The sequence below is a fragment of the Neopsephotus bourkii genome, unplaced genomic scaffold (genome assembly GCF_033783945.1).
Source record: "Neopsephotus bourkii isolate Nb327-2 ecotype Australia unplaced genomic scaffold, CSIRO-AGI_Nbou_v1 NB_1792, whole genome shotgun sequence".
NCBI classification, from domain to species: Eukaryota; Metazoa; Chordata; class Aves; order Psittaciformes; family Psittacidae; genus Neopsephotus; species Neopsephotus bourkii.
The window spans coordinates 7519988-7544760 of record NW_026902266.1 but is presented as its reverse complement, the minus strand read 5'-3'; the positions used below and the strand labels follow the sequence as shown (position 1 = coordinate 7544760).

The following is a 24773-nucleotide window of genomic DNA, read 5'->3' as shown; positions in this document are numbered from 1 at the left end:
CTTTTAGAAAGAGCTTTTAGCTTAGAGGCAGTCAGCAGAGAACAATTTATGCAAACTTCAGTCGAATGAGAAAGATGCTTCTTCCTCCTGCAATACTTTGAATACTTAACATCAGATTGCATACTCTTGAGTTCTCGGATAACTGGTAATTTGAGCTTCTTTGTTACCTCTTAGGTTATGTATGCCTTGACTGCATAATCTACTTCATGTTAGGATGGTTGCATGGGGTTTTGGGGAACCTGGTCTAGTGGAAGTTGTCTCTGCTTGTGGCAGGGGGTTGGAACTAGGTCATTAAGGTCCCTTCCAAACCAAACCATTCTTTGATTCTATGAAGTTTCTCGGGTTCATCTTCTAACAACAGACACTGTAAAGTGATGCTCTTCTGCAGGTGGTGCCCTGTTGGTCACTGGCTGTGATAGCCCATTCTTCCTAATCTTCTGGAAGTGAAACTTCTGGTCATGGCTTTGTCCAATGCTTGTCTATGTCAAGAAAAGGCAGAATTTAACTCCTTGATCTCCTACGGTTTAAGTGTGCGACTTCCTATATGACACAGCAAGGAAGGTCACCACGAGTTTAGTGTCACCCTGGATGAGTTTTGATGCTGCTTGGGTAGCACAACATTACCAAATACCAATTTGCATCATGCTCTCTACATATGATAGTTTAATAGAGTGCCTGTGGATATGACTGACTTGCTTAGTGAGGACTGTCCAGGGGGACATCAGAATTGATCACTAATGTAGCTTTACAGAGAAGGTCCACCACACATGGTAGAAATAAAATCAAAAGGAGATTAAAACAAATAATGTCGGGGAGTAGGGAGGTAGTTCAGTAGGTTGCACTGCAGTACATGAGATTCAAGACTGTTGCACTCATCCTTTCATTTTGGGCAGCATTTATGGAGTAATGATAACTGTGGTGAATGTGAACATCTCATCACTGCGACGATAGGTAATAAATCAGTATACATATACAGATGACGTATACAACCTATATCCTTGTTTACTCCTGAAGGTTGTGGGTCTTTGAAGTCCAAATTGAACAATACATATGAAGATTTCAAGAAGAAGATGACGGTCACCTATGTAACATACGTTGTAGCTACAGAGCAGGCAAAATCACCTTTTCCTTCTCAGAATGGTACAAACATTGTTAACATAGGCAATGGAGACAAACCATGTGGCTACAAAAATGGACCTTTGACTCCACTTCGTTCTTACAGGTAAATTTTTTTGCAGTTGAAATCTAAAACAGTATCTTAAGAAAAAATGACATCTTGCTTAAGGTTGTTAAAACCATGTAATGTACTACTTTTTTTATTTCTTCTCCCTTATCAACAGGGCAAGTGTTGCAGGTTTCACTAACATAACCTTTAATATGGATGGCATCATTGTGGCAGAAGATAGTTATGTATCATTTTCACCCTGTTCTGAGGCAGTTTTGCTACCACAGGATCCAGGTATACTTAATGTCAAGTATAGGACTGGTAGCTTGGCACATGCCCACTGTGTGGAGATTCCTTAGTTACGGCGAGTTTCATAACCACAGAACACCTGCTGGTTTCTCTGTGATGTACTATTTCTGTTCAGCTTTGCAGTGACAATTTACAGTGACTTTACTCTGTAAATTCACACCTTGCTAGTTCTGTGAATGACTTCTTTTTTCCATGTATGACTTCCACTGTGAAAGTAACCAAAAGCTGTGCTACTCAGGGCATGCTAAAAGGGACTGGATGCCACAGTGAGACAGAAGCAAGCAGCAAAAAGCAGCTGACGTTCTAACAGTTCTGGTAAATTAGAAGCAGATGCCTTTGAATGGAAATACTGGTCCTTTGATCCCAATTCTTTATTAATTTATCATCCTTGGTTTGTTATTCTTTATGAGCTTCCAATACTGGTACTGCCAAAGGACACAGTAAAGAAACGACATTTAGTGGAGTGGAGTATACTCTTGTCACTTGCAAGGTTCTCTTGTATTATGTTGAGTTAGATCAGTTCCAGAAAGGTAAATCAGTAATGAGTAACACTTGTTCTTTCCTATCAGGTGTTATTGCTGGAGCCATTATTGGATGCCTTTTAGCTATATTGGCTGTAGTCGCTATAGGGGGTTTCATATTCTGGAGAAGGAGAAGGTAATATGTGTTCAATACTGTATTTGTTGTGATGAGGAGCACCAATATTGCACTTCTGTATCTCTCTTCTGAAAAGGCCTCTGTTTATAATATAGAGTGTGTTCTTAATGACATGCTTTAAAATACATTTGTTAAAAATCTTGTTTGTATGTTACAGATTAGAGCTAATGTATCAGAATAGTTAAGTGACTTTGCTCAACCCCATAGTTACAAACTAATGAGTTAAGATTGTTTTGCTTTTCTCTTTTGAATTCATTTATGCTGAAGTAATTCAGTCAGAAGTGAGTAACCATCACAAGTCATTGTGCTAAAAGACGCATGTAATTGTATCTTAGCTAGTCTTATTTTAAATTATCCATTAATTACAATTGTTAATTGCTTGATGGCCTGTCATATAAAATTTCCATTCTGGAGTACCCAAAAGCTGATGAGTTGGCTAGGGTTTGAGCTGGGGTCTCAAAACTCCAACCTTTTCCAAATAATCTAGGGCCTAAGAGTCCACAAAGGGTTTTTGCTGCTTCTGATCATGTGGTGCCTCCTCTATTGAGAGTTAGCTCTAGGGCCCTTAGTCCAGTTTTCTTAGTTTCTTTGATTAGCTGCTGTTATTTTTACAAGTGTGTCTAATAACTGTGGACAATAATGACAAGAGCTTCCTTCCTTTAAAGCTGGGAGCACTTACTTTCATTCAGCTACCACCTTCAGTACCATTAACACATCACCACTGAACTCTTAATGTAGACATTCTGGGATTAGTAGCAATTCTCCTGAGACGTTAGCTAGCGATGCAGATCCCTCAGATGTACTTCTTCCACCAAACTATGCTTTGTTTCTGTACTCTGTATTGTACTCTGGTCCCAACTGAAAGAAACAGTCCCATTGCATAACATCACTGGAGGAAGGATGAAGTATTTTAGTCCTCTTCCAGGCGTAAGGTTTGCCTCGGGAGGGTTTTCTTTTCCATCAAGTGAGATGCTTTAAAAGAAATTGTTCTGAACAGGCACAGGAAATAGCTGTCATCAGGAATCTCATCTGCATACCATTAAATTCTGCTATCAACCTATTGTGTTGTTTTCTTTTGCCTTATAGGAAAGATAAAAGAAATACCGAGGTGTCCTTTTCTCCAATTAAGTAAGTCCATGTCCTTTCACACTTGTTTTCTGAGCTCAAGTGGTATTTGCAGAACTTGGTCTGAACCCCGATACTCATTTTCTGTGTCGTTTTATATGGAATTTTGCAGTATTAATTCCTCATAGAATTTAAAGTCTCCAGCCTGCAGACTAAAAATAATCATATTGATTGAGACATCTAGAGCTGCCACAGAGCTTGGGGTGCATGCTTCATGAATCACCATTAGATGCAGAAATGCTCCATGTAGTTTTGAAAAACAGGATGTTTGAATGAAATACAGGCTTTGTACACGCTGAAGGAACAATTCAAATTGTTGATAAAGGGCAACATTCTGCATCATGGCCTGAATTTTCCTTTGGTTTATGACTACTTTGTGCCAAGCCATTAGTTCAGATAATGTTGAGATTGTGAAAGCTGACTGTGGGAGGGTAACTACAATGTATTGGAAGTCACAGGCAGTGCAGTCAAATCACATTATTGGTTTCTTGCTTCAGTTTTTGTGCTGATGGAAAGGCATAGCTGGAGCATCCCATAAAGTCCCACCTGTGTAGACTTTGCTAGTTGAGATAAAATACACCAGGGAATAGGGCTAATTTGATGGAAGTATGGAAGTGGCTGATTGAAACCTGCTGTGATATCCTCCTGAAGGATGTGCTTTTCTTTCCGTGGTTTAACAGATCAGTTAAATGCTATGCTTGATATCCTGTTCCCTTTAAACGCACAGTTTTGTGGCTGCTACTAACAGTCATGCTTTCATTCTTAGATTCACGTAGTGAAAACCACAGCTGCATGTCTAATCAACCTTTTTTTCTTCCCCCCACCCTTCCCTGAAGAGTCAAGAAGTAAGTAAATTGCACTTTCTAACACATTAACTGAATTCATGGCTTATTTACCTAGTACCAGTTACATGGATTTTCTCTTTTTAGATCAAAGATGATTAAAGTGGAGAACTTTGAATCTTACTTTAAGAAGCAGCAAGCTGACTCCAACTGTGGATTTGCTGAAGAGTATGAGGTATGTGCCATCAGTAGAGATTACTTCATGACACATATTTTTGGAAAGGCAACTCAGCTTTCTTACGAAGCATACATGAGGCTTACTGAAGGGAAGAGAAGGGACCTTTATTACAGAGATTATTTAGATGCATGTACAGCCTTCCCTGATTCAGCTCCAGATTTAGTAGAAGGGCATGACAAATACTTCACATCCTGAGCTATTATCTCTACCTGTGAGCTTACAGCATGGCCTGCTGGTTCGCACTCTTGCCAGAGACAGGATCCCCTGAGCCTTTTCCCTAGTCACATGATACAGCCTAGGGAAAGCTGTTTCACTTTTCTGCACTTTGTTATTTTTTAATCTTGTTTCTGTTTTCTACACAGCAAGACAGGTCTCTTGCTAATATCATTGACTTCTTCAGAGTGTAGGTGTGATTTGCAAACCACACCTGTGGAATATCTTGAAGGAGCAGTCAGAGAAACAGCAATTATGATATTTTTTTTTAGTGACCATAGATGTTTTTCTGTGAAATGTGCAAAAGCTCAGGCATAAAAAACAGGAATTGATTGTCAGTAAGGATTCTGTGTTGTCAGGTCTGCTGTTAAAGAATCTCTTTTTTGTGGGTGTGGTTTTTTTGTTGTTTTGGAGTTTGGGTTTTTTGTTGTTGTTTGGGGTTTTGTTGGGTTTTTTTGTTTTATTTTGTTTTTCACCATCTCCTTGAAGCTATTAATTGACTTCTTTCCAGATCAAGTTCTGTCCCTTTGATTTTGCTTTGCAGGCTGATACTCCACCTTGCCTTCCTTTCACATTTTGCCTCCTGCAGTCCTTTCCTGGTGTACTTGGTTCCTTTCTCCCTGTAATGTTTGCAAGGCTTATGCTAAGTTGGCTGCCTTGTCAAAATGGGAGTGCCCTTGATGTTAGTATCCTGTATTTCTGCAAAATTGTTTCTGGGTTTTTTAAGCCCATCTCTGGGTTTTAAACATGCTACTGTTCCTACATTCTGTATTAATCCCTTGTCTATCTGTTTGCCACTGTCACTCTTCCACTCTGTAAAAAGATGATTTTTATCATCATTTATCCCATTTACCATGCCTGCTTTTACAGCAAAGGCTGAGAATGTTTGGAGTATTTGTCTTTCAGTCAAGTGTTTGTGTATAATTCCTAAACCAGAACGCAGGGGCTCATAAATCCTCCTTCCATTGTAGGAACTCAAGTCTGCTGGTGTTCATCAGCCCAGATTTGCTGCTGAACTTCCTGAGAACAGGGGCAAAAATAGATACAACAATGTCTTACCATGTGAGTTACTCTCTTGGGTTTTACACCTGCTGCTGGTTGAGATTTTAGATGGAGAACCATGGGTTAGTATAAGCAAACCCAAAGAGCTTTCACTTAAAAAACTTTCCTGTAATTTAATTTTCCGTTTGTGAGAAACTGCAGTCCATATTGAAAAAGAGGTTAACTGTTGACTATGGGCAGATGTGCAGAGCTATGTGAAATATTAAGACCCTGCTGGCCAGCTTTGCAGGTGAACTGAGAATGTAAACCCAGCCGGGCTGTCTGCAGGTGTCTCAGCCTAGCTGAGTGTAGGGAGGAATTGGAAGCAAACAGTGGTGGGTGCATAGGAATGCTTTGAAGGAAAAACATTAGCTTCAATGGCAGCAGGAGAAAAATTACCCATTTCTCTCCAGTAATTAAAACTATAGTAATTTCCGTGTTGTATTGAAAATATATAAATATGCAAAACTAAACCATGTTTAAAAAATAAGAAAATCTGTGTTGTGTATTCTCAATCTTTATCCTGGCCACTCATTTTTCTGAAGACTTTCATGATAAAAATTCTAAAATATTGCTACTTATGATTCCTAAAACTTTATTGTAAAAATGCCTTTTATTTAGAAACTGTGCATTAGATAAGCAGTGTTTTGCTGAAAGGTTCTACTTCTAAAATTCATATTTTTTTTTTCTTTCTGCAGATGATATTTCCCGTGTTAAACTCTCAGATCGGAGCTCTGTATCTGATGATTATATTAATGCAAACTATATGCCTGTAAGTCGCTTCATGAGTTGAAATGAAATGTAATGTGTATTTTTACAATGTAGCCTCAACAGCTCACAATGATGTTTAAAGTCCACTTTTTATGTCTCTGCATGTGTGTGTATTTTACTTTTTTTTTTTTTCTTAGGGCTATAACTCCAAGAAGGCGTTCATTGCTGCACAAGGTCCTTTACCCAATACTATAGAAGACTTCTGGTGCATGATTTGGGAAAAGAATATCTACTCTATTGTTATGTTGACAAAATGTGTTGAACAAGCCCGGGTATGTTTTTATTAAAACTGAACTGTCTCTTGAAGACAGTTGTATCTCTTCTAGTTTTTTTGTTACCCTGCTAGGTTGGAGACTGAACACTTTCTTTTAACAACCATCCACTTACTGGGTGGCTGTTTTCTAAATTAAGTAATCCAAATTTTTATTTTTATTATTTTATTGCTCTGTTTTCTTAGCTTTTTCCCATTTTTATATGTGCTGACTACCAGAATAGATTGTCTCAGGAGGGTTCTAGAATCACCATCATTAAGGGTGGATTATTCTCCCTAAAGAATAATTTTGGGAGAGCTTTTCTTACCCTGAGCCATGCTATTGGGAAGGGTGAGGCGCTTTCTAGCCTTGCTTGAGGTGGTGTCATTCACAACTAACATTGCTGTGTGTAATGTGCCTAACCTTGTAATTCTCTTCTTAGACGAAATGTGAGCAATACTGGCCAGACAAACAGCCCAAGAGCTATGGTGACATCATTGTGACAATGGTCTCGGAGATCATCCTTCCAGAATGGACGATAAGGGACTTCACTGTAGAAAAGGTGAGTACCACCTTGCTTGCTGTTAGTGAAGTATCTCTAGGTATGGTTTATCTTATCACATGTCAAGCAACACTGGAGTGAAAGAACACAGTAATTTCACTAAACCTTAAATTCAAAGTTGTCTGAGGGAAAAGAGTAAGAGTGGTTTATTTTAATTTGAGACTTTGAATATATTGGCCTGCTTTCTGCCAACAGTCTGATTTTAAAATCTTTCACCCTACTTACTGACAATGAGATTCCTGTGATGTGCATGCATTTGTTCATAAGCCCTCGCTTCTCACAACAGTTTTTTAGTAACAAATCCGGAGATGGGGTTGATTGCCACTAAGACCCTCCCAGTGGCAGAAAGCGATCTGCCAGCGAATCCAGCCTGCTCATGGGAATTCCTGATTGGTGATCCCTCAGTGATCCTGCAGCTTGTGTTCTCCTCAGACTTGTACCAAAACCTGTGCATATGCAGAAACTTGTAGAATTTGCTGGACTGAAAACACTTAGCTCCCTCTCAGCAATTGTAATGCAGCAGAGATGATATTGGAGTAAAGTGAAAAGTGAAATAAAACTATTTCAAAATATTCTCTACCAGAGCAGAAGGAAGAGGGAAACTGAAATATCATTGAGTTACTGTGCAGCCTGTAACAGGCTTCTTTGATAAGGATGAACTTTGCCCAGTACATACGTCTGGAAGTTCTACTGCTGCTCCTCTGAAGCCAGTTTTCTTGTTTTTTAATGTGTGTTCCTCTAGTCCAACACAGCAGAGGGCCACACAGTGCGGCAGTTCCATTTTACCTCCTGGCCAGATCATGGAGTGCCAGAGACTACAGAGCTTCTCATCAACTTTAGACACCTTGTTCATGAGTACAGCAGTCAAAATCCAATTGAATCTCCTACTCTGGTGCACTGCAGGTAAGAAGAATGTGTTTGTGATAGACACACTTCTGGCTTTTTTTAAGAATGTTTGTTTTTTAATGTGATTTTAAAAAAAAAATAGTCTCTGCTTGAGGACATGGGCAATTCACCCTGCCAAATTAAAACCTTTGCCCTGTGTTTCAGAAACATAGCAGTGCTACTACACAGGTAAAAAAGTGCCTGATACAAAACCTTGTTAGAATAGATAATCTCTCCTAGCCTGGAAAACTTAACTGAAATAGTTGCCTTTTCAAGCGTTTTTATATGCAACCTTGTGCAAGTGCAAGCTTGGGAAGCCTGGAAGCATGTCCTCCCTCCCTCTTGGTGATGGTAAGAACTACCCCTTCGGGGCTGCAGAGACGTTTAATACCTGTGCCACTGGAATAACAGAAACCATCTTACTGCCTTACTGGCTTTTCAGTGGGCCACTATTGAGCAGGTGATTGTGAGAAAACAGTAAATGGCTTCCCCGTGTCATTGCAGTGCTGGTGTTGGGAGGACAGGGACATTCATTGCCATTGACCGCCTGATTCAGCAGATTGAAATGGAAAATACGGTGGATGTGTATGGAGTGGTGTATGATCTTCGCATGCACCGGCCTTTAATGGTGCAAACTGAGGTAAGGCTGTCTTCCATCCAGCAGCATGTTTTTCAAATGGGCCTAATAGTCCAGGAAGGGTGGACTCAAAATGTAGCTTAGGATTGCAGGAAGGTGAAATATTAAGGAGCAATCGGAAATTTTTCTTCGTTTAACTTCCCTCTTTCCGGCCTCAGCTCTTCCACAAAATCAGTTATAGCCAGGGGCCATAGTAAGTCCAAGCAGTCTCTTTACAGAGGGCTTTGTAGGGCTGGCATTTGCAACTGGAAAGACTTAAATGCTGAAAAAATGTGGTTTTAGCCTTACGTCTGTGAGCCAGAACTGTCTTGAGTCAAGGGGTCTTGGTGTGCATCTTTTCTTTTGTGTTCTGCACGAACTCGTGTTCCTGCTGAAATGATCTCTTTGATCCAAAAAGGTGTCTGGACTAACTCAGTGCATGTGAAAAATGCTGTAAAAGATCCATCATAGAATCATGGAATAGTTAGGGTTGGAAAGGACCTTAAGATCATCTAGTTCCAACCTTCTAAGAGGGTGTTAGGCATGATGGTGAACTTGATTCTAGTTTTTTAGAGGGGGTTGATCAGATGACATCATGAAGTCCTTTCCAGCCCTATTTTTTAAGAACTTCTGTGTATGTATATAACATCTAAAAAGTACTCTGTGATAACACTCAGTGCAGTGCATCCAAAACCCAAACCCTATACTCAAGAGCAGAATTACTTCCAAAATCAGGTATTTTCTAGAAATATATTACCCTCTCTTTTCCTCCCATTAGGACCAGTATGTCTTCCTAAATCAGTGTGTTATGGATATTATTAGATCCCTGAAAGACAGGAAAACCGATCTTATTTACCAAAACATGACAGCCATGGCAATCTATGAAAACGTCACACCTGGACCAGGCTTCAGGAAGGCCAATGGCTACCACACGTAGCCTGGGATGAACGTGGTGTCTCCAGGAGACGTTACCTGCGCAGAGGAAAGGGAGATGTTCTGCTCATGTTCTCTGGGATTGTGTGCACTGTCTTGCGTCTGGCTTCTCCAGTTCTGTCCACATTTGAAGTTGTGATCTGCAGGAGGAAAAACACAATGCTGGCAGGAGCCACAGATTGGTATTGAAAAAGACAAAAAAACCAAGCAAAACTATTTGAAGTTAACAGAGGAATCTTGCTTTTTCTTGGGAATTTAACAGTACTGATAGGTGAAATAGCATTTGCAGAATGAACAGTGAACTAGAATTTAAATATTAAAATAATAACACAAGCTTTTTATCACAATTTTATATGATTTCATTTAGAGACACCAGGCTTGTGGGCTGTTTTAATATATTTAATTATAAGTTTCAGGAACATAGTTTATCTACTGTATCTGGTTACTTAGCTAATACGTATGTGCCTCTGTGATTTTTTTTCTCTGTGTTCCTTTTTATTTAAAAATGGAGTACAAACGGCTCCTTCAAATGGACATTTATACTTGGAAATTGTGCCTTTTCTAGTTGATACTCTAGAAAAAAAAACCAGCAGAGATTCTATTTTTGTACTGAAACTCTTAATGAGAACGCAGATTTTTAAATAAGGCTGTGTCAAACTTAACTGTAGTTGCACTGTTGGCAGGACTCTCCAAAAGTTTGGAGGTGAGCTTTGTTGTTGCATTTCACCACAAAAATTCCCTGCCTTAATGTTTCAGTGCCTCTGCTAGAGGAAAAGGAGTGTGATGTGTCACTCCCAGCTTTAACTGTAGTAAAAAAAAACTGAGCAAGTGAATATGTGAATGTGTGTGCAGGGATGCATGTGGGTGTGTATGAAGGACAGAATAGCTCATCCCTGTTCCTGGCAGATGAATTCCTGTTTTTATACAATTTATAATGATTTATTTAAAGGTGCAATATATGATTTACTGAATAATGATCACTCTATTCTAATAGAGTTTTACTCAGGTTGGTGTCTTTTTATCATTGTTGTTGTTTTTCCTCAAATATATAAATCTGTGAAAATGTCAAAGCCAAGGTTCCAAGTGTCCAAGCACTCCCAAACAGATTGACTGGCTTTACTGTTTCTACCAAGACAAATGGCACGAGATTCTGCTGTAAAGACTGATTTCTTGGTTGTTCTAGCCATTCAGAACTGAGACACATCTTACCTGCCTGCATCTCATTTATCTAATGTAATTGTTTCATAATTATTTGCAATGTACTGCTGCTGTTGGTTTAACTGGTCCTTTTGAAAACAGATCAAGCAAGCAGAAAGCCCCTAGTTGCTGATTTTACAAGTCAAGGATCAGATGGGATTTATTTTGCTGGTACCTAACTGTCAGACTTACAAAGGCATTGCCAATGAAGGACTTCTTGAGTAGCTTGGTGGTGGGGGGTGTTTTTTTTGTCTTCAGATCATTGCACTGGCTGCATTGCAGAAGAATATGAAGTTTATGAATAATGCTATAGAATAGCTTTAAAGTGGTGAAAATCTTATGAAGGTTTAATAACCAGAGTCCCTGGAATTCTGCTGCTTTTTTGTTCTGTTTTGTTCTTTTGTTTTAGGAGAGTTGTCAGAAAGAGCTACAGATACTGGGAGTATATGTGGCATTACAGTGGCACCTGGTGACCTCACAGAATCCACTGTAAGCTGAAGGAAAATGTGGGATTTCTGATGCACAAACTGTAACTTTACAGATAACCGGAGACATTTTTTACAAGCTGGTGTGAAATTGTGGTGTTCTGTGTGTGAGTAAAACTGGAGGATAAACCACAGTGTACTTCAGCTTTGGTTTTGGGTTAGGTTTGGGGGAGGGAGGGGGTTTGTTTGGGGTTGTTTTGGGTTTTTTGTAGCAGCCACTTGTGGGTTCTTAATTAGTTTGGGTTTTACTTTCTCTGTTTCTTTGAAATCCTTTAAAAAATAAATTAAAAAAACCCACAACCAACCAACCAAAGCCCCAACAAAACCACAAGGTTAATGATCCTGCCCAACTCCATCCAAGCTGGCAGTCCACATAGTGGATCTCTGACCTGGCATTCTTCTTAAGCTGCTCTCAGATGACAAAGATAAACCACTTGGACCAAACAGATGCATTCCAAAGGAGCTGGGAGGGAGGAAAATGTGCCCCCTTTTTTTTTTTTTTTTCTCCTCTCAATCTTTTGGTTACTGCACATCCGTGCAGAGCACATAGCTAGTATTCATTAATCCAGGTTGGCCAAGAAGTTGCTGCTTAGGGTGGCAAATACTCTCTTGCTTCAGAAGGCCTTTGTGTATAGAATGGAAGAGAGGGAGATGAATCTCCAATGCTAGATCATGTGTTTGCATTATATTACAGTAGGACATCAGAAAACTAGCTAGAATGGTGTGTGTTTCTGCCACAACCACTGCCCAGATACTCTTACAGAAAACAAGTGTACCTGTCTCATTGTTTTGATGTTGGAAGCAGGCACCAGATTCTCACTTGGATCATCATCTGATGAGTATCCATTTTTAATACAACTGTACATGTACGTTTTCCCCAAACTGACTGATTGTGAGAAGAGACTGAAGTTAGATGTAAATGACCTGCTGATCCCAGGTATGGGAGGAAAAAGTTGGTAAGGCTTAAAATGTTGTAATCACAAAGGTGGCCATAGTGTTGATACGAATAAGCAGGATGTGCCTCATAGGATGTCTCAGCAGGAGGATTACAGGTAATGCTTTACTACTGCCTTGTGGACCTGTCTTGGTCAAGATGGCTTGAATTCCTGCAAATTACTTTTTCCTCTGCTTTCTGATGTTCTCTGTATTGTAACTGCTGGGGTCTGTCTCTTTGGTCACTGCTTTCTCTCACTGTTTTTTATCTAAAGCTACCCACTTTCCAGGCTGAAAGCCTCACTGTGTGGCAACTACATTTCCTGTGTTTCTGTTCTTCTCTCTTTCCCATTTGGGGCCTGCTTAAGAAGGGAAATGTTGGTGTTTTTCAAATAAGTGACTGTTGAATATCTTGAAATGATGTACAAATTTTATTGTTTTCATATTTGTTGTACAGGAAATTTCAGCACATGTCTATAATGTTTTTAATGGTTTGATTTGTTTTTAAAGATATAAAAGTAACAATTAAAATGCATCATCCTAGAGTACTTTCTGTCTTGTTTTTCCTTTCTCAGGGTTTTCTTTTCAGGTCCTTTTGAATAAAATACCTATTTCATGTAGAAGGGCTTTATAATGGGTAAGCAAAGTGGGCTTCTATCCCCTCGGGTGGCACTTGAGGCAGATAAGTATTACCATCACTGGGGCTCCCTTCGAGGGTGTAAGTTTATTATCGAGGTGGTTTCTCTAAATGAAGAGCTTTGTGCCAGTTAAAGGAACAATATCTTTGTTCAAAGTCAATGAAGAGATTTCCACTCACTAAAATAGCCTTGGAGAAATAGCAGTGTTTCTAGGACTCATTTACTTCCAGAAAAACGAGAGAGGACTATTTCATCTTTTGAAGGAGATGAGGCATTAATAGAAAGGGGTGCAGAAGTATCCTTGTAATGTTACAGCTGGCTTCTTGATTACAGATTACCTGACTGCATATCAGGTTACCTCTAAAATGCTAAAATCCTTAGTTTCCATTCCTGGTTGCCATCTGACTTGTTCCCAAGGAGGACCACGTGCCTGGGGGTTGATACTGACACTCAGCAGCTCTCCAGTTCATCACAGGGTGCTGACACTAAAATCTTGTGATCCTCCATGTTAACTACTGTGGTTTTGGAAAAAACTCTGTGGTGAGATGGGATTGACTTCACTATCTTCCAGTGGGAGCAGGACAAAGCCAGATTGCTTGGAACAATGTTACGGATGTAATGCTAGTGTATTTGTGGACAGAGTGCTCTTCACACACCATGCCATGTTTTTGCTCTGGTTTCAGGGCAGGGCAGGATGGTTAAGAAGACGTGTATCTTCTGAGAGATTTCTGGACACTTGTTTGTCTTGGTTTTTTAGTCTGGCAGTTTTGTGCTGTGGTGATTGTTGTGCTGGGAATGTCTTGTTGGAAAGAAATTGGGGTCTGTGATAAAGGCTGATCTAATGTTATCCCTGATTAAGGTATGTATGTACCCAAGAGATGACTGCTGTCCCTCCAGAAAAGAAATACAGCATGCTCATTTCTGCTTTATGCCTCCAGATGGCACATGATGCCATTGTTTAGTCCCAGGAAAGCTTTTCCTGCCATCCCACTCACTTTTTTTTCATTTCCTTCCCAGAAGTCTTGGGTTCAGCAGTAGCAGTCATTTTTCTCCCTCTTAGTAGCTGGTTTTTTACTTTCAGCCTGGGAACAGCGCTGATAACACCGATGTTTTTAGTTGTTGCTCAGTAATGTTTACTCTGACCAAGGACTTTGTGAGTCTCATGCTCTGCCAGGGAGGAGGGGGGGCCAGGAGGAAACAGAGACAGGACACCTGACCCAAACTGACCAAAGAGGTATTCCATACCACAGCACGTCATGCCCGGTATATAAACTGGGGGGCAGTTACCCAGAAGGGCTAGATCACTGCTCGGGTAGGGCTGGGTATCAGTCAGCTGGTGCTGAGCAGTTGTATTCTCTTCCCTTGTTATTTCCCTTGTCATTACTATTATTGGTGGTAGCAGCAGTGGTTTGTGTTATACCTTAGTTACTGGACTGTTCTTATCTCAACCCATGGGAGTTACATTCTTCCGATTCTCCTCCCCATCCCTCTGGGAGCAGGGGGGAGGAAGGGGGTGAGGAGTGAGCGAATGGCTGCATGGTTCTTGTTGCTGGCGGGGCTTAAACCATGACACCAAAGCACGGTAACCTCTCTCTATTCCACCTGCTGTTTCCCCTACCCTTTCCCTATGCTGTCAGTGCAAAGCCTGTTTTCTCAGCCCTGCCTGATGTCCCCTCTGGCTCTGGCCTATGTCAGTCTGCTGTGCCTGTGAAAGGCTGTCTGCTGCAGCAGTAGAGTGCTGTGCACCTGATCAGATGACTTTTCAGAAGCTCTTAAGTTCAGCAGCAGCCTGGCAATGCCAGGTAATACTTTGTTTTCTTAGGAAGTGCTTCTATGCCTGAGTCTTGCTGATGTCTAGACGTCTTCTGACTGTGTGTGTAGTCCAAGGTGCAAGGGCTCTGGCTGAGACCAATCTGGAGCTGGTTATTCAGCATTACTGGCTGTGTGCTCGTTTCCCAGCTTACCAGTCTGCTCCACAGCTGTTCCCAGCAGTATCAGATTTATGGGAGTGCTGAACACAGTGCAGATGCATCAATAAAGATGGCAAACAGCAACACGCTTGGTCATACTGCTCAATATGAATAATAGTTAAAAGGCTAATTTGGTTAATGGATCTGTTTATGTGTGTGTGTCTAACACTAACCATGCTTCTTCTGTGCCTTTTTCTATTCAGGTCCTTGGGGAGGTTTTAAATTCACCTTTAAAAGCATCCAGCAACATATGCTGAGTTACTTTGGCATCCTCCAACTCCAGCCTGAAATACAGTGAGATTTCAATGCAAAGCTGTAGCAACAGTTTTTTGAACAAGCACGGCTACAATGGAGATGGGTGTGTGAGAAAGCTTCAGCAAATGCTCTAACCTACTGGAAGATGTATCTACAACTACTCAGCTGCTTACAAACCCTTCTATCTTTGAATGAGGAATAAATCAGAACTAGAAACGACACTTCACAGCCAAAGTTCCCATGCTCATCTCTCAGCACCAGTCCTGTGGAAGACCTGCTCTGGGAAAGGTTTGGCCATGCTGAACTGCTGTCATCTGCTGCCTCTGGCTTGAGCAATGCTCCCAGTGCTGAGGGTGACAGGCCAGGCAAGCATGTGCTGGAGGAAAGCTGGGCTCTGGAGGCCAGCCACTGAAATACTGAGAAAATCCTGAACAATAACAATCAATCAACCCCTTAAAACCATTTTAATTTAGTAATAAACCGTGTCTAAGGGTATTGAATTGTTTTTCCTCTGCATGATGATCTCAAAAATGACTAGATTCCAGCAAAATAAATTTCATAGTGTTAGCTGCAGTGAGACCATCAGCATATTTATTTGTCAGACTCACTGCCAGCACATTAGTACCAGCCATGTTATTTCTGCTAAGTCACTTGATGTTGCCACTTGGTATATTGAAAATGAGCTTTTTAGGGTTTTTGGAAAGCATTGCCTTTAAACAATGCCACCAAACAAAGAGTAACAGTTCCACGATACCTGAAAAAAATCTTTCTTGGGCATTTCTGGCATTTCTTTCCATTTTATTTTTTCACCATTTAGATACTTTCTTAAAGCAATTTGAAGATGAATGTTGACTGTTTCAATCAGGATTTAAAAGTATATTCCGTTTTTGTTTCTCTAAAATGTCTTTTGTAGTCACGAGGACTGAAATAGTGAGAATTCCATAGAAAGCACCAATTTTAGTCCCTTGTGGTACGTGATCTGATACCTGCTCCCTTACCCTTGCAAAGCAGATGAGAGAGGGAACGCAGTCATAGCCAGACTATTGCCTTAAGCAAACTGATTATCTTTTTCTTTGAACAAAATATAATAGAATCAGCTAGGTTGGAAAAGACCTTTAAGATCATCAAACCCAACCATTACCCCAGGACTGCGAAGACCATCACTGAGGCCTCATCTGCATGGTTTTTGAACACTTCCAGGGACAGTGATTTCACCACTTCCGTGGGCAGCCTGTGCCAATGCCTGACCCCTCTTTTTTTTCTAAACCCCAGTCTAAACCTCCCCTATCACAGCTTGAGGCTGTTACCTGTTGTCCTATCACTTATTATTTAGGAGAAAAGACTGACCCCCACCCCACTGCAACCACCTTTTAGGTAGTTATAGAAAGTGATAAGATCCCCCCTGAGCCTTCCCTTCTCCAGGCTAAACAACTGCCCTAATTCACTCAGCCATTCCTCATTGTGCTTGGAGGAAGACCCAGAGAAGGGCCTTGCTTTCCTGCAGTACCTCAGACCAATTTATTATATAAAGTGATCAATTTGTTGTAAGAGCTTTTCGTAGGTAGACCCAGAATCTATGTGAAAACACAATCACCCACACCACAGTCTGCAGAGGCTGCTTTCTCTGCATGCTGCAATTTTTCCTGGGTTTGGGCTTTCACTGAGTGAACATTTCAACTTTCAAGGACTTTGCTGTTTAGCTTATTTTGGAAAAGGTAGGATGGTGCTGGAGGAGTCAAGGTGGCTACTCTCTGAGCTGGGGAGAGAGCTGCTGAGGAGGGAAGGACCATTTCTCTGATGAGAGTTTATAATAATGATATGACCAAAAGCAGGAAATAGGTACAAGCAGCGGCTGAGTGAGGCAGAAGACGCAGCATGATGACAATGGTTACCCTTAAAAGCAGCATTTGCAATTGTCTAACACTTTCCGGGCTTCTTAGATAGGAGATTTTTAGGAGGCATTTGAAGGCTGTTTTACAAAATGTTTAAGGTTCATAGTTCCTTTCGGCAAAATGGATGGAGTGAAAATAAAATTGGAGGGGTTTGTGTGTGGGCAGTTCAAAGCCTGGACAGCAGATGTTGGTATCATTAACAAAGGCACAAAATTACCTAAGAAATACCACAAAAAGGACTGGCAAAATGAGCTGACTTTTTCATCCACAGCTGCATTGTGGGGCTGACTCACTGTCCCATGGGCTGGGGGAAGCAGAGTGCACTCTCGCTGTGCTGCAGCTGAGGGGCTGCAGTGGGGAAAACCTGTGTGTTTCACTGCTGGTGTATGCTGCAAATATTTATAGAGTTGAGGCTGTGGTGTCTCTTTGTGTTTCACACCACCAAGAGGGGGGAAAATAAAGCAGTTCCACATAGTTAAATAATGCCTTTGCAGCAAATACAACATCTTAATAAGCTGAGACTGTACTAGAAACCAGCAGGCAAACAGGAGGGTGAGATTAGAGTAGAGCCTCTCATCAGCCTCCACAGGGAAGACATCATGCTCCAAGCTGACAGTAGTCTTTTAACTTTGCTGGCATGTAAGGAAAGTTCTTACATGTTAATAGTTAAATTATGATTTCCCATGCTGGAAAGGCAGGAGCTGCTGAGCATAACAAAGTGAGCTTACCCTGCTCCCTAGGATATCTGCCAGCACTGTGATCAAATCATGGCTTTCCTTGGCCCACGGTCAGGCACAAACTGCATATTCTTGATCAAAAGCACAGTCTGCTTGGGTGGAGACAGTTTAATTCTTGGTGACAAATCTGACACACGTCCTTTGAAGCACCAGTATTAGTCAGGATGGCTCAGTATTCACATATGGGGTATTCACATCCGACTGACTAATTGCAGCAATAAATAACCTCAACAATGTAACTGAAACATAAGGTGAGTATCAGAACTGCATAAAGTCTCAGACAGCAGGTGTGAGGGTGGCCAGGCTGAGGGGACATGCCAGTGCTAAAGAATGTGGGTGGGTGAAGATGTGTTTGGGGTGTATTAGTCATCTGAGGATGCGCCTGGCTCTTTGATCTAATTCATACTATGTAAAAGAAGCTGCAGGGCCAGCCCAAGAAGTCACAGTGAACAGAGCAGCGTTTCACTGTAGTGCCGTGCCAGCCCAGCAAAGTTGCTGGCATGGCTCTGTCTCCCTGTCATGGACCAGTCCTGAAGAGCAGCCCCGGGCCCTCTGCGCCAAGAAGAGCCACAACACAGGAATGTACAATAGGACTGCAGTGCATGGGAAAACCCAAAATAAATCATACACTTAAATGAAATGCCAACTAAGTAACTTCACCATGATCAGGGTCTTGCTATACCTGAGCAAATCCCTGTGCTCTGGAAGCTGAGTGTTTCACTTGCAAGTTGGGGATTGTGAGCAGCCTGAGTATGTCTGCTGCCTTGAACCCCCCCTGCCCCACTGGTAAGCCGTAAACCAAAACCAGGCAGGTATCTTGCATGCGGCCGCAGGCCTGCTGCCTGCTAACGGGAGTGGCGATGACTCATTTCAAAGAGTGAAATTCACGGCACCCAGATGGATTCCCCTTTGGCAGCAGCTGAAAGCCGCGTGCCTTCAGAGCAAAGAGCTCAGTTTTTGCATGTAGGAAATCAGGAGATCAGCTGAGTAATATTGTGCAAGCTGCAGGGGAAGCCTTAAAAGTTAAAACAAAAGCACATTTTACTCGATGCGCTCACCGGTGAGACTGACTGAGGCGTTCTGTGCTAACTGAAGTTACAGTACAGTGCAGGTGAGGGCGCTGCGCCAGCAAAACAGTGGTGACAACAGATTTACATGTCTTCTATGCTGCAGTACATCACTGTTACTAAAAGGAGGAGAATGGGTTTTTTTTAAGCATGGATCTATGTGTGGCTGTTTGGAAGCAGGGGCTGGAATAAAATGCAGGCAATGGTATCTGGTACTTAAATTACACAAGCCAGTAACAGCTTCTCACTTTTCCTCTGTTTGCCTGTGCTTATGGACTTGCATGCTGGGGAGCTGACTCAGAAGGACCAGGCTGGCATCAAAGGTTTTCTTCTAAGGACGGCTTCATGTCCCATGAATGATCCTGTTGAGAGATTTGTGAGTTAAAGCAAGAGCCCTGTGGCACTGGTAGTTGAGAACAGCTTTTAAGATACTGGCTCACAGAAAAAGCCACTGTGCTGTACATAATATTTTATTCCATGGCTTTATGTATAAGAATGTCCTGAAAACAGTGGATTAAACACATGGGTGGTCCTGCTGTGGAAGGAAGGATGTACCTGTCACCCTGCAGGTATGTACCTTGAGATACAGAGATGTGGAGAAACCCGAGTGCGCTAGAGAGAGCAAAACACACAGCGAAACTGTCCATGTTGCCCACAAAAACATGCAAAGCAAACCTAAAGAAGAATAGATAGTGGAAAGACAGGCATAAAGTTAACAGGAGAGAAAAGAACAAGTTTAATAGATAACAATATGCAGTGGCTTGACCTCAGCTGGCTGGAGGCCACCACCCAGCTGTTTTCACCCCCACCCCCAACAGGATGGGGAGAATAAGACAAAAAAGCTGGTGGGCAAAACTGAAGACAGTCAGAGAGCCTTCCAGTCAGCATCCCAGGCAAAACAGACTAGGCCTGGGAAAATTAACATAGGTTTGGATAGCAAGAAGCAAAGACAAATTGAAATACACCCCACCCCCACCCCCGGTTTTCACCCCATGCTCAACTTTGCTCCTTCATTCCCAGCTCCTGTGCCCAAGGCAGTGCAGGGTGGTGATGACCGGGGCTGTGTCCACCCATGATGGTCCCTCTCCAGCCTCGCTCCTCCTCACGCCTTCCTGGGTGGCAGGATGGGGGATCCCTGCTCTGGCAGCCAAACTGCCCCTGCCCCTCATCCCGCTCCACCTGGCTGCCGGCAGAGCTGTTCCTCATGCTCATCCCTTGCTCCTCACTGCCTGTGCAGGTTGTGCCCGTTCTGGAGCACTTCTGGCATCGCCATCTTGGCTGTCGGGCTGGGGGTGCCTGTGGTGGGGCCGCTGAGGAACCGGCTGGCCCCTCTCCTCACAGCAGCTGCCCTGCAGCTCCCTGGCTGCCAGCACTTGGGCACCAGCACCCAGTGCGGACCTTCTCCTTGCCACCACACACGGCTCCTTGTCTGACCTGGCCATCACATCCAGCCTATTGCTAGGGACAGGACAGGCACAGCCCTGTGGCTGTCACCCAGCCCTGTGGAGCAGAGGGGGTGTTAGGGAGCCCGCAGGAGGCTAACATTCCCATGCATCAGCCTCCTGGTCACACATGGTGCCCTGATGCCTTCCCAAGGTCTGAAGCACACTGGTCAGTGAAGGCAGGATTTTGGTTTCTGTGGCAGACATTAGCAGTGCCCAGTTCTGGGCCATGCTGCAGGCTCACACCCCTGAGAGATACTGGTGATGAAGGGCCTGAGTTGGTGAATTGTGCTGATTGATCCTCATGCAAGTGGAAGAGGAAATGGGGCAAGGATGGAGGGATTCATGTATAATTGAACACTGAGACAGAACAACATACATAATGCATGAGGAATTAGTCCAAGTGCAGCAGAGGAGGCAAGGGTAAAGTTTGCTTCAACAAGCATAAAATGGGATGTGACAAGGTGCTTGTGCCAGAACAGCTGTTTGCTAAAGTTTGTCCTTTATTTATACAGATCCCTCCCGCTCGCAGTCGGGGTTCTGCCCAGAGTGGGACAGAGATACACAACTGAGCTGAAAAGTAATTCGGCTTCTGCTGCATCCCGGTCCAGCATGCTCCCCACCTGGGAGATGCCCTCCTTGCTTAGTACTGGACGTTTCTCTTTGGGAAGCTGATGCAGCATTTCCCATGCTAAGAGTTGACCCAGTTATTTGGGCAGTGCGGTTTGGCTGCTGTGAAGGCAGGTAGGGTAATTCTCATAATTCCATGGAAATAGAGAGGCTCATGTTGACTCGAGCCTTTCCTGATCCCAGTTTCCCCAGCTCTCCTTTCAAACTGTATTTGCTGTTACAGCATGAATTCGTTTTATTTTAAGATGTTCCATTCATTACAGATGGAAATGAGGCTGCCACCAGAAGGCATCGACTCTATGCTGCAAACTGATTTAAGAGTGTGTGTGTGTGTGTGTGTGTGTGTGTGTGTGTAAATAAAACCCCAGTCCCTTTTCTTAAGCAAACCTGGCAGGTGTGTTAGAGTTCAGTTTTCCTGTAAATAACACTAAAGGCCAAAAGCTGCATTATTAGACTTGCAAAGTTGCTTCATTTGAATCAAAGTGAGTTTTGAGGAACATGACTTCCTTTTCCCCCACTATGAATCACTTCAGGTCTCCTTTCCTGTGTTAATGAATAAGCTAGGTATTTGTCATGACAGATCCCAGGACACCATGCACAGAAGGTGTTCACTACAGATAGCTGGTACACCTATTCTGACACACACAGAATCCCAGCTGGCTTCATCCCTTTTGTTCAACATGGGCTGCACGTGGAGTAGGATTGGGACTTGATTGCACTGGGATTTCTCCATGTTTCTGGAGTTGACAGAACAGTTCCCTCAAGCAGGCACTGCTTAGACTTGAGCCAAGAGAAAATCTTGTCCGAATTCTTCTGATTATCTTAGAATCATAAAATCACAGAATAGTTAGGGTTCGAAAGGACCTTAAGATCATTAAGTTCCAACCCCCCTGCCATGGGCAGGGACACCTCACTCTAAACCATGTCACCCAAGGCCTCGTCCAACCTAGCCTTGAACACTGCCAGGGATGGAGCATTCACAACCTCCTTGGGCAACCTATTCCAGTGCCTCACCACCCTAACAGGAAAGAATTTCATCCTTACATCCAATCTAAACTTCCCCAGTTTAAGTTTTAACCCATTACCCCTTGTCCTATCACTACAGTCCCTAATGAAGAGTCCATCCCCAGCATCCCTAGAGGCCCCCTTCAGATACTGGAAGGCTGCTATGAGGTCTCCACACAGCCTTCTCCAGGCTGAACAGACCCAACTTTCTCAGCCGATCTTCATATGGGAGGTGCTCCAGTCCCCTGATCATTCTTGTGGCCCTCCTCTGGACTTGGTCCAATAGACCCATGTCCTTTTTATGTTGAGGACACCAGAACTGCACACAATACTCCAAGTGAGGTCTGACAAGAGCAGAGTAGAGGGGCAGGATCACCTCCTTCGACCTGCTGGTCTTGCTCCTTTTGATGCAGTTCAGGATATGGTTGGCTTTCTGGGCTGCAAGCGCACACTGAAGGTGGCTCATGTTCATTTTCTCATTGACTGACGCCCCCAAGTCCTTCTCCACAGGGCTGCTCTGAATCTCTTCTCTGCCCAACCTGTAGCTGTGCCTGGGATTGCTCCGACCCAGGTGTAGGACCTTGCACTTGGCATGGTTAAACTTCATGAGGTTGGCATCAGCCCACCTCACAAGCGTGCCAAGGTCCCTCAGGATGGCATTCCTTCCCTCCAGTATATCAACCGAACCACACAGCTTGGTGTCATCGGCAAACTTACTGAGGGCGCACTCAATCCCACTGTCCGTGTCAGCGACAAAGATGTTGGAAAGGATGAGTCCCAACACCGATCCCTGAGGGACACCACTCATTACTGGTCTCCAACTGGACATTGAGCCATTGACCACAACTCTTTGTGTGTGGCCATCCAGCCAGTTCTTTATCCACCGAGTGGTCCATCCATCAAGTTGATGTATCTCCAATTTAGAGACAAGGATGTCGTGTGGGACAGTGTCGAACGCTTTACACAAATCCAGGTAGATGACATCAACTGCTCTACCCCTGTCCATCAGTTCTGTAGCCCCATCATAAAAGGCCACCAAATCGGTCAGGCAGGATTTCCCCTTAGTGAAGCCATGCTGGCTGTCACCAAGCACCTTGTTGTTTTTCATGTCCCTCAGCATGCCTTCCAGGAGAATCTGCTCCAAGATTTTGCCAGGCACGGAGGTGAGACTGACTGGTCTGTAATTCCCCGGGTCATCCATTTTCCCCTTCTTAAAATGGGGGTTATATTTCCCTTTTTCCAGTCATCGGGAACTTCACCTGACTGCCATGATTTTTCAAATATGATGGACAGTGGCTTAGCAGCTTCATTTGCCAGCTCCTTCAGGACCCACGGACGGATTTCATCAGGTCCCATGGACTTGTGCACGTTCAGACTTTTAAGTTCCTCTCCTACAGTGGGCCCAAGGTCTTCATTCTCACAGTCCCTGCATCTGCCTTCCAAGACTTGGGTGGTGCGGTCAGAGCCTTTGCCAGTGAAGACTGAGGCAGAGAAGTCATTCAGAACCTCAGCCTTCTCCAAATCCTGTGTAGCTAGTTCACCCGAGAGCTTCCTGAGGGGGCCTACATTCTCCCTAATCTGTTTTTTATTTCCTATGTACCTGTAGAATCCCTTCCTGTTATCCTTAATATCCCTAGCCAAGTCTAATTCTAACTGGGCCTTAGCTTTCCTAACCTGGTCCCTGGCTTTCTGGGCAACATCCCTGTACTCTTCCCAGGCTGCCTGTCCTTGCTTCCACTTTCTATAAGACTCTTTTTTCATTTGAATTTTCCTCAGCAGCTCCTTATCCATCCAAGGAGGTCTCCTGGCCCTCCTGCTGCACTTCCTTCTGGTTGGGATGCAACTCTCCTGAGCCTGTAGCAGGTGATCCTTGAAGACCAACCAAGAGTCTTGGGTCCTCTGCCCTCTAGGGCTATATCCTATGGAACCTTACTAAGCAGGTTCCTGAAGAGACCAAAGTCTGCTCTCTTGAAGTCCAGGGCAGTGAGCTTGCTGCACGCTCTTCTCACTGTCCTGAGGATCTCAAATTCAACCATTTCATGATCGCAAATTGTGATTGTTTTACTACTTTTTTGTATTCTTGGTCTTTCAGCATTCCTTGCTAGAAAGGCTAAAACTATAGAAAGTGACAGTGTCCTGCTGCCACTTGTGCACAAAGTAGGTGTGAAGGGTTGAGTATAATACAGCTGTCCCCCAAAAGTCAGTATGTTCTCTTTAAATACTGAGGTCACCTAGATGAAAAAAATTAAAAAATATAAATATTAAAACCCCCATGCCAATGTTGAGCCCATAAAATACACAAAACCAGAAGAATGCCATTAAAAGGCAAAGACTGCACTACCTCCTCCCTGAGGACACGCAGAAGCACCTGCGTATTCAAGTGCTGGAAGAGACGGGCAAGGGGGAAGCAGCTGTTGATCTGGCATTACAGAGAAGTCCAATGCAGTTTTACCAGCCTTAGCCATAACCACAAAGATGTGCTTTAGAGCTTTAAGGTGTTGTGGGCTTCCTACATGCCACTCTCGGTAGAAAGAAAGTAATGTAACTTTCCCAGATGTAACGTTCTACTTCACAAAGCCACCCTAAGGATAACTGCACTAAAGAGAATAAGAATGTGCTATGGCCAGGCAAAGCACAAGCATATGATGGAAACTCCTCAGTGAGCAGGTTCAGCAGGTGTGCAGAATTTTGCTGGTTTCTTGTCTTTTTGGTTTTGGTAAGGTTTTCCCCCTTCAGCTGTTGCAATGACTCACTGGTTTGCATGGCCACTCATGTTATGGTTTTTGAAAGGCTTTGAGCACACGACAGTGATGGTGAAATGCCCTGTCAGCTGTCTTGAATTCAGCTGGATTTTTTTTCTTTGTCTCCCTTCTCCTGGTGCCTTAATCTAGATGGGCCTTACCACTTTAAAAGTAAAGTGGGACACAGGGATGTGAGAGAGAAAAGGAACATTTCTGAACTCCCTGCCCTGTCC

General features: G+C 43.1%; 2 protein-coding genes across 8 annotated transcripts in view; one reads left to right on the top strand and one right to left on the bottom strand.

Annotated features, from left to right (window-relative positions):
• Positions 1 to 12709, top strand: part of PTPRJ (protein tyrosine phosphatase receptor type J) — a 71424-nt gene extending 58715 nt beyond the window's left edge. For 6 of the 7 annotated variants that reach the window (XM_061380474.1, XM_061380471.1, XM_061380472.1 and 3 more), the window contains 12 exons: positions 1015 to 1222; positions 1341 to 1459; positions 2044 to 2131; positions 3218 to 3259; positions 4186 to 4273; positions 5461 to 5551; positions 6229 to 6302; positions 6439 to 6573; positions 6995 to 7114; positions 7857 to 8017; positions 8504 to 8639; positions 9394 to 12709. In XM_061380474.1, coding sequence (XP_061236458.1) covers positions 1015 to 1222; positions 1341 to 1459; positions 2044 to 2131; positions 3218 to 3259; positions 4186 to 4273; positions 5461 to 5551; positions 6229 to 6302; positions 6439 to 6573; positions 6995 to 7114; positions 7857 to 8017; positions 8504 to 8639; positions 9394 to 9552 — 1421 coding nt within the window. In that variant the 3' untranslated portion in view covers positions 9553 to 12709. The remainder of the gene's footprint in view (positions 1 to 1014; positions 1223 to 1340; positions 1460 to 2043; positions 2132 to 3217; positions 3260 to 4185; positions 4274 to 5460; positions 5552 to 6228; positions 6303 to 6438; positions 6574 to 6994; positions 7115 to 7856; positions 8018 to 8503; positions 8640 to 9393) is intronic. The other variant, XM_061380468.1, reaches the window with a different exon arrangement.
• PTPN5 (protein tyrosine phosphatase non-receptor type 5) overlaps positions 1 to 24773 on the bottom strand; it is a 307304-nt gene that overhangs the window by 197910 nt on the left and 84621 nt on the right. The gene's annotated exons all lie outside the window — the stretch shown is intronic.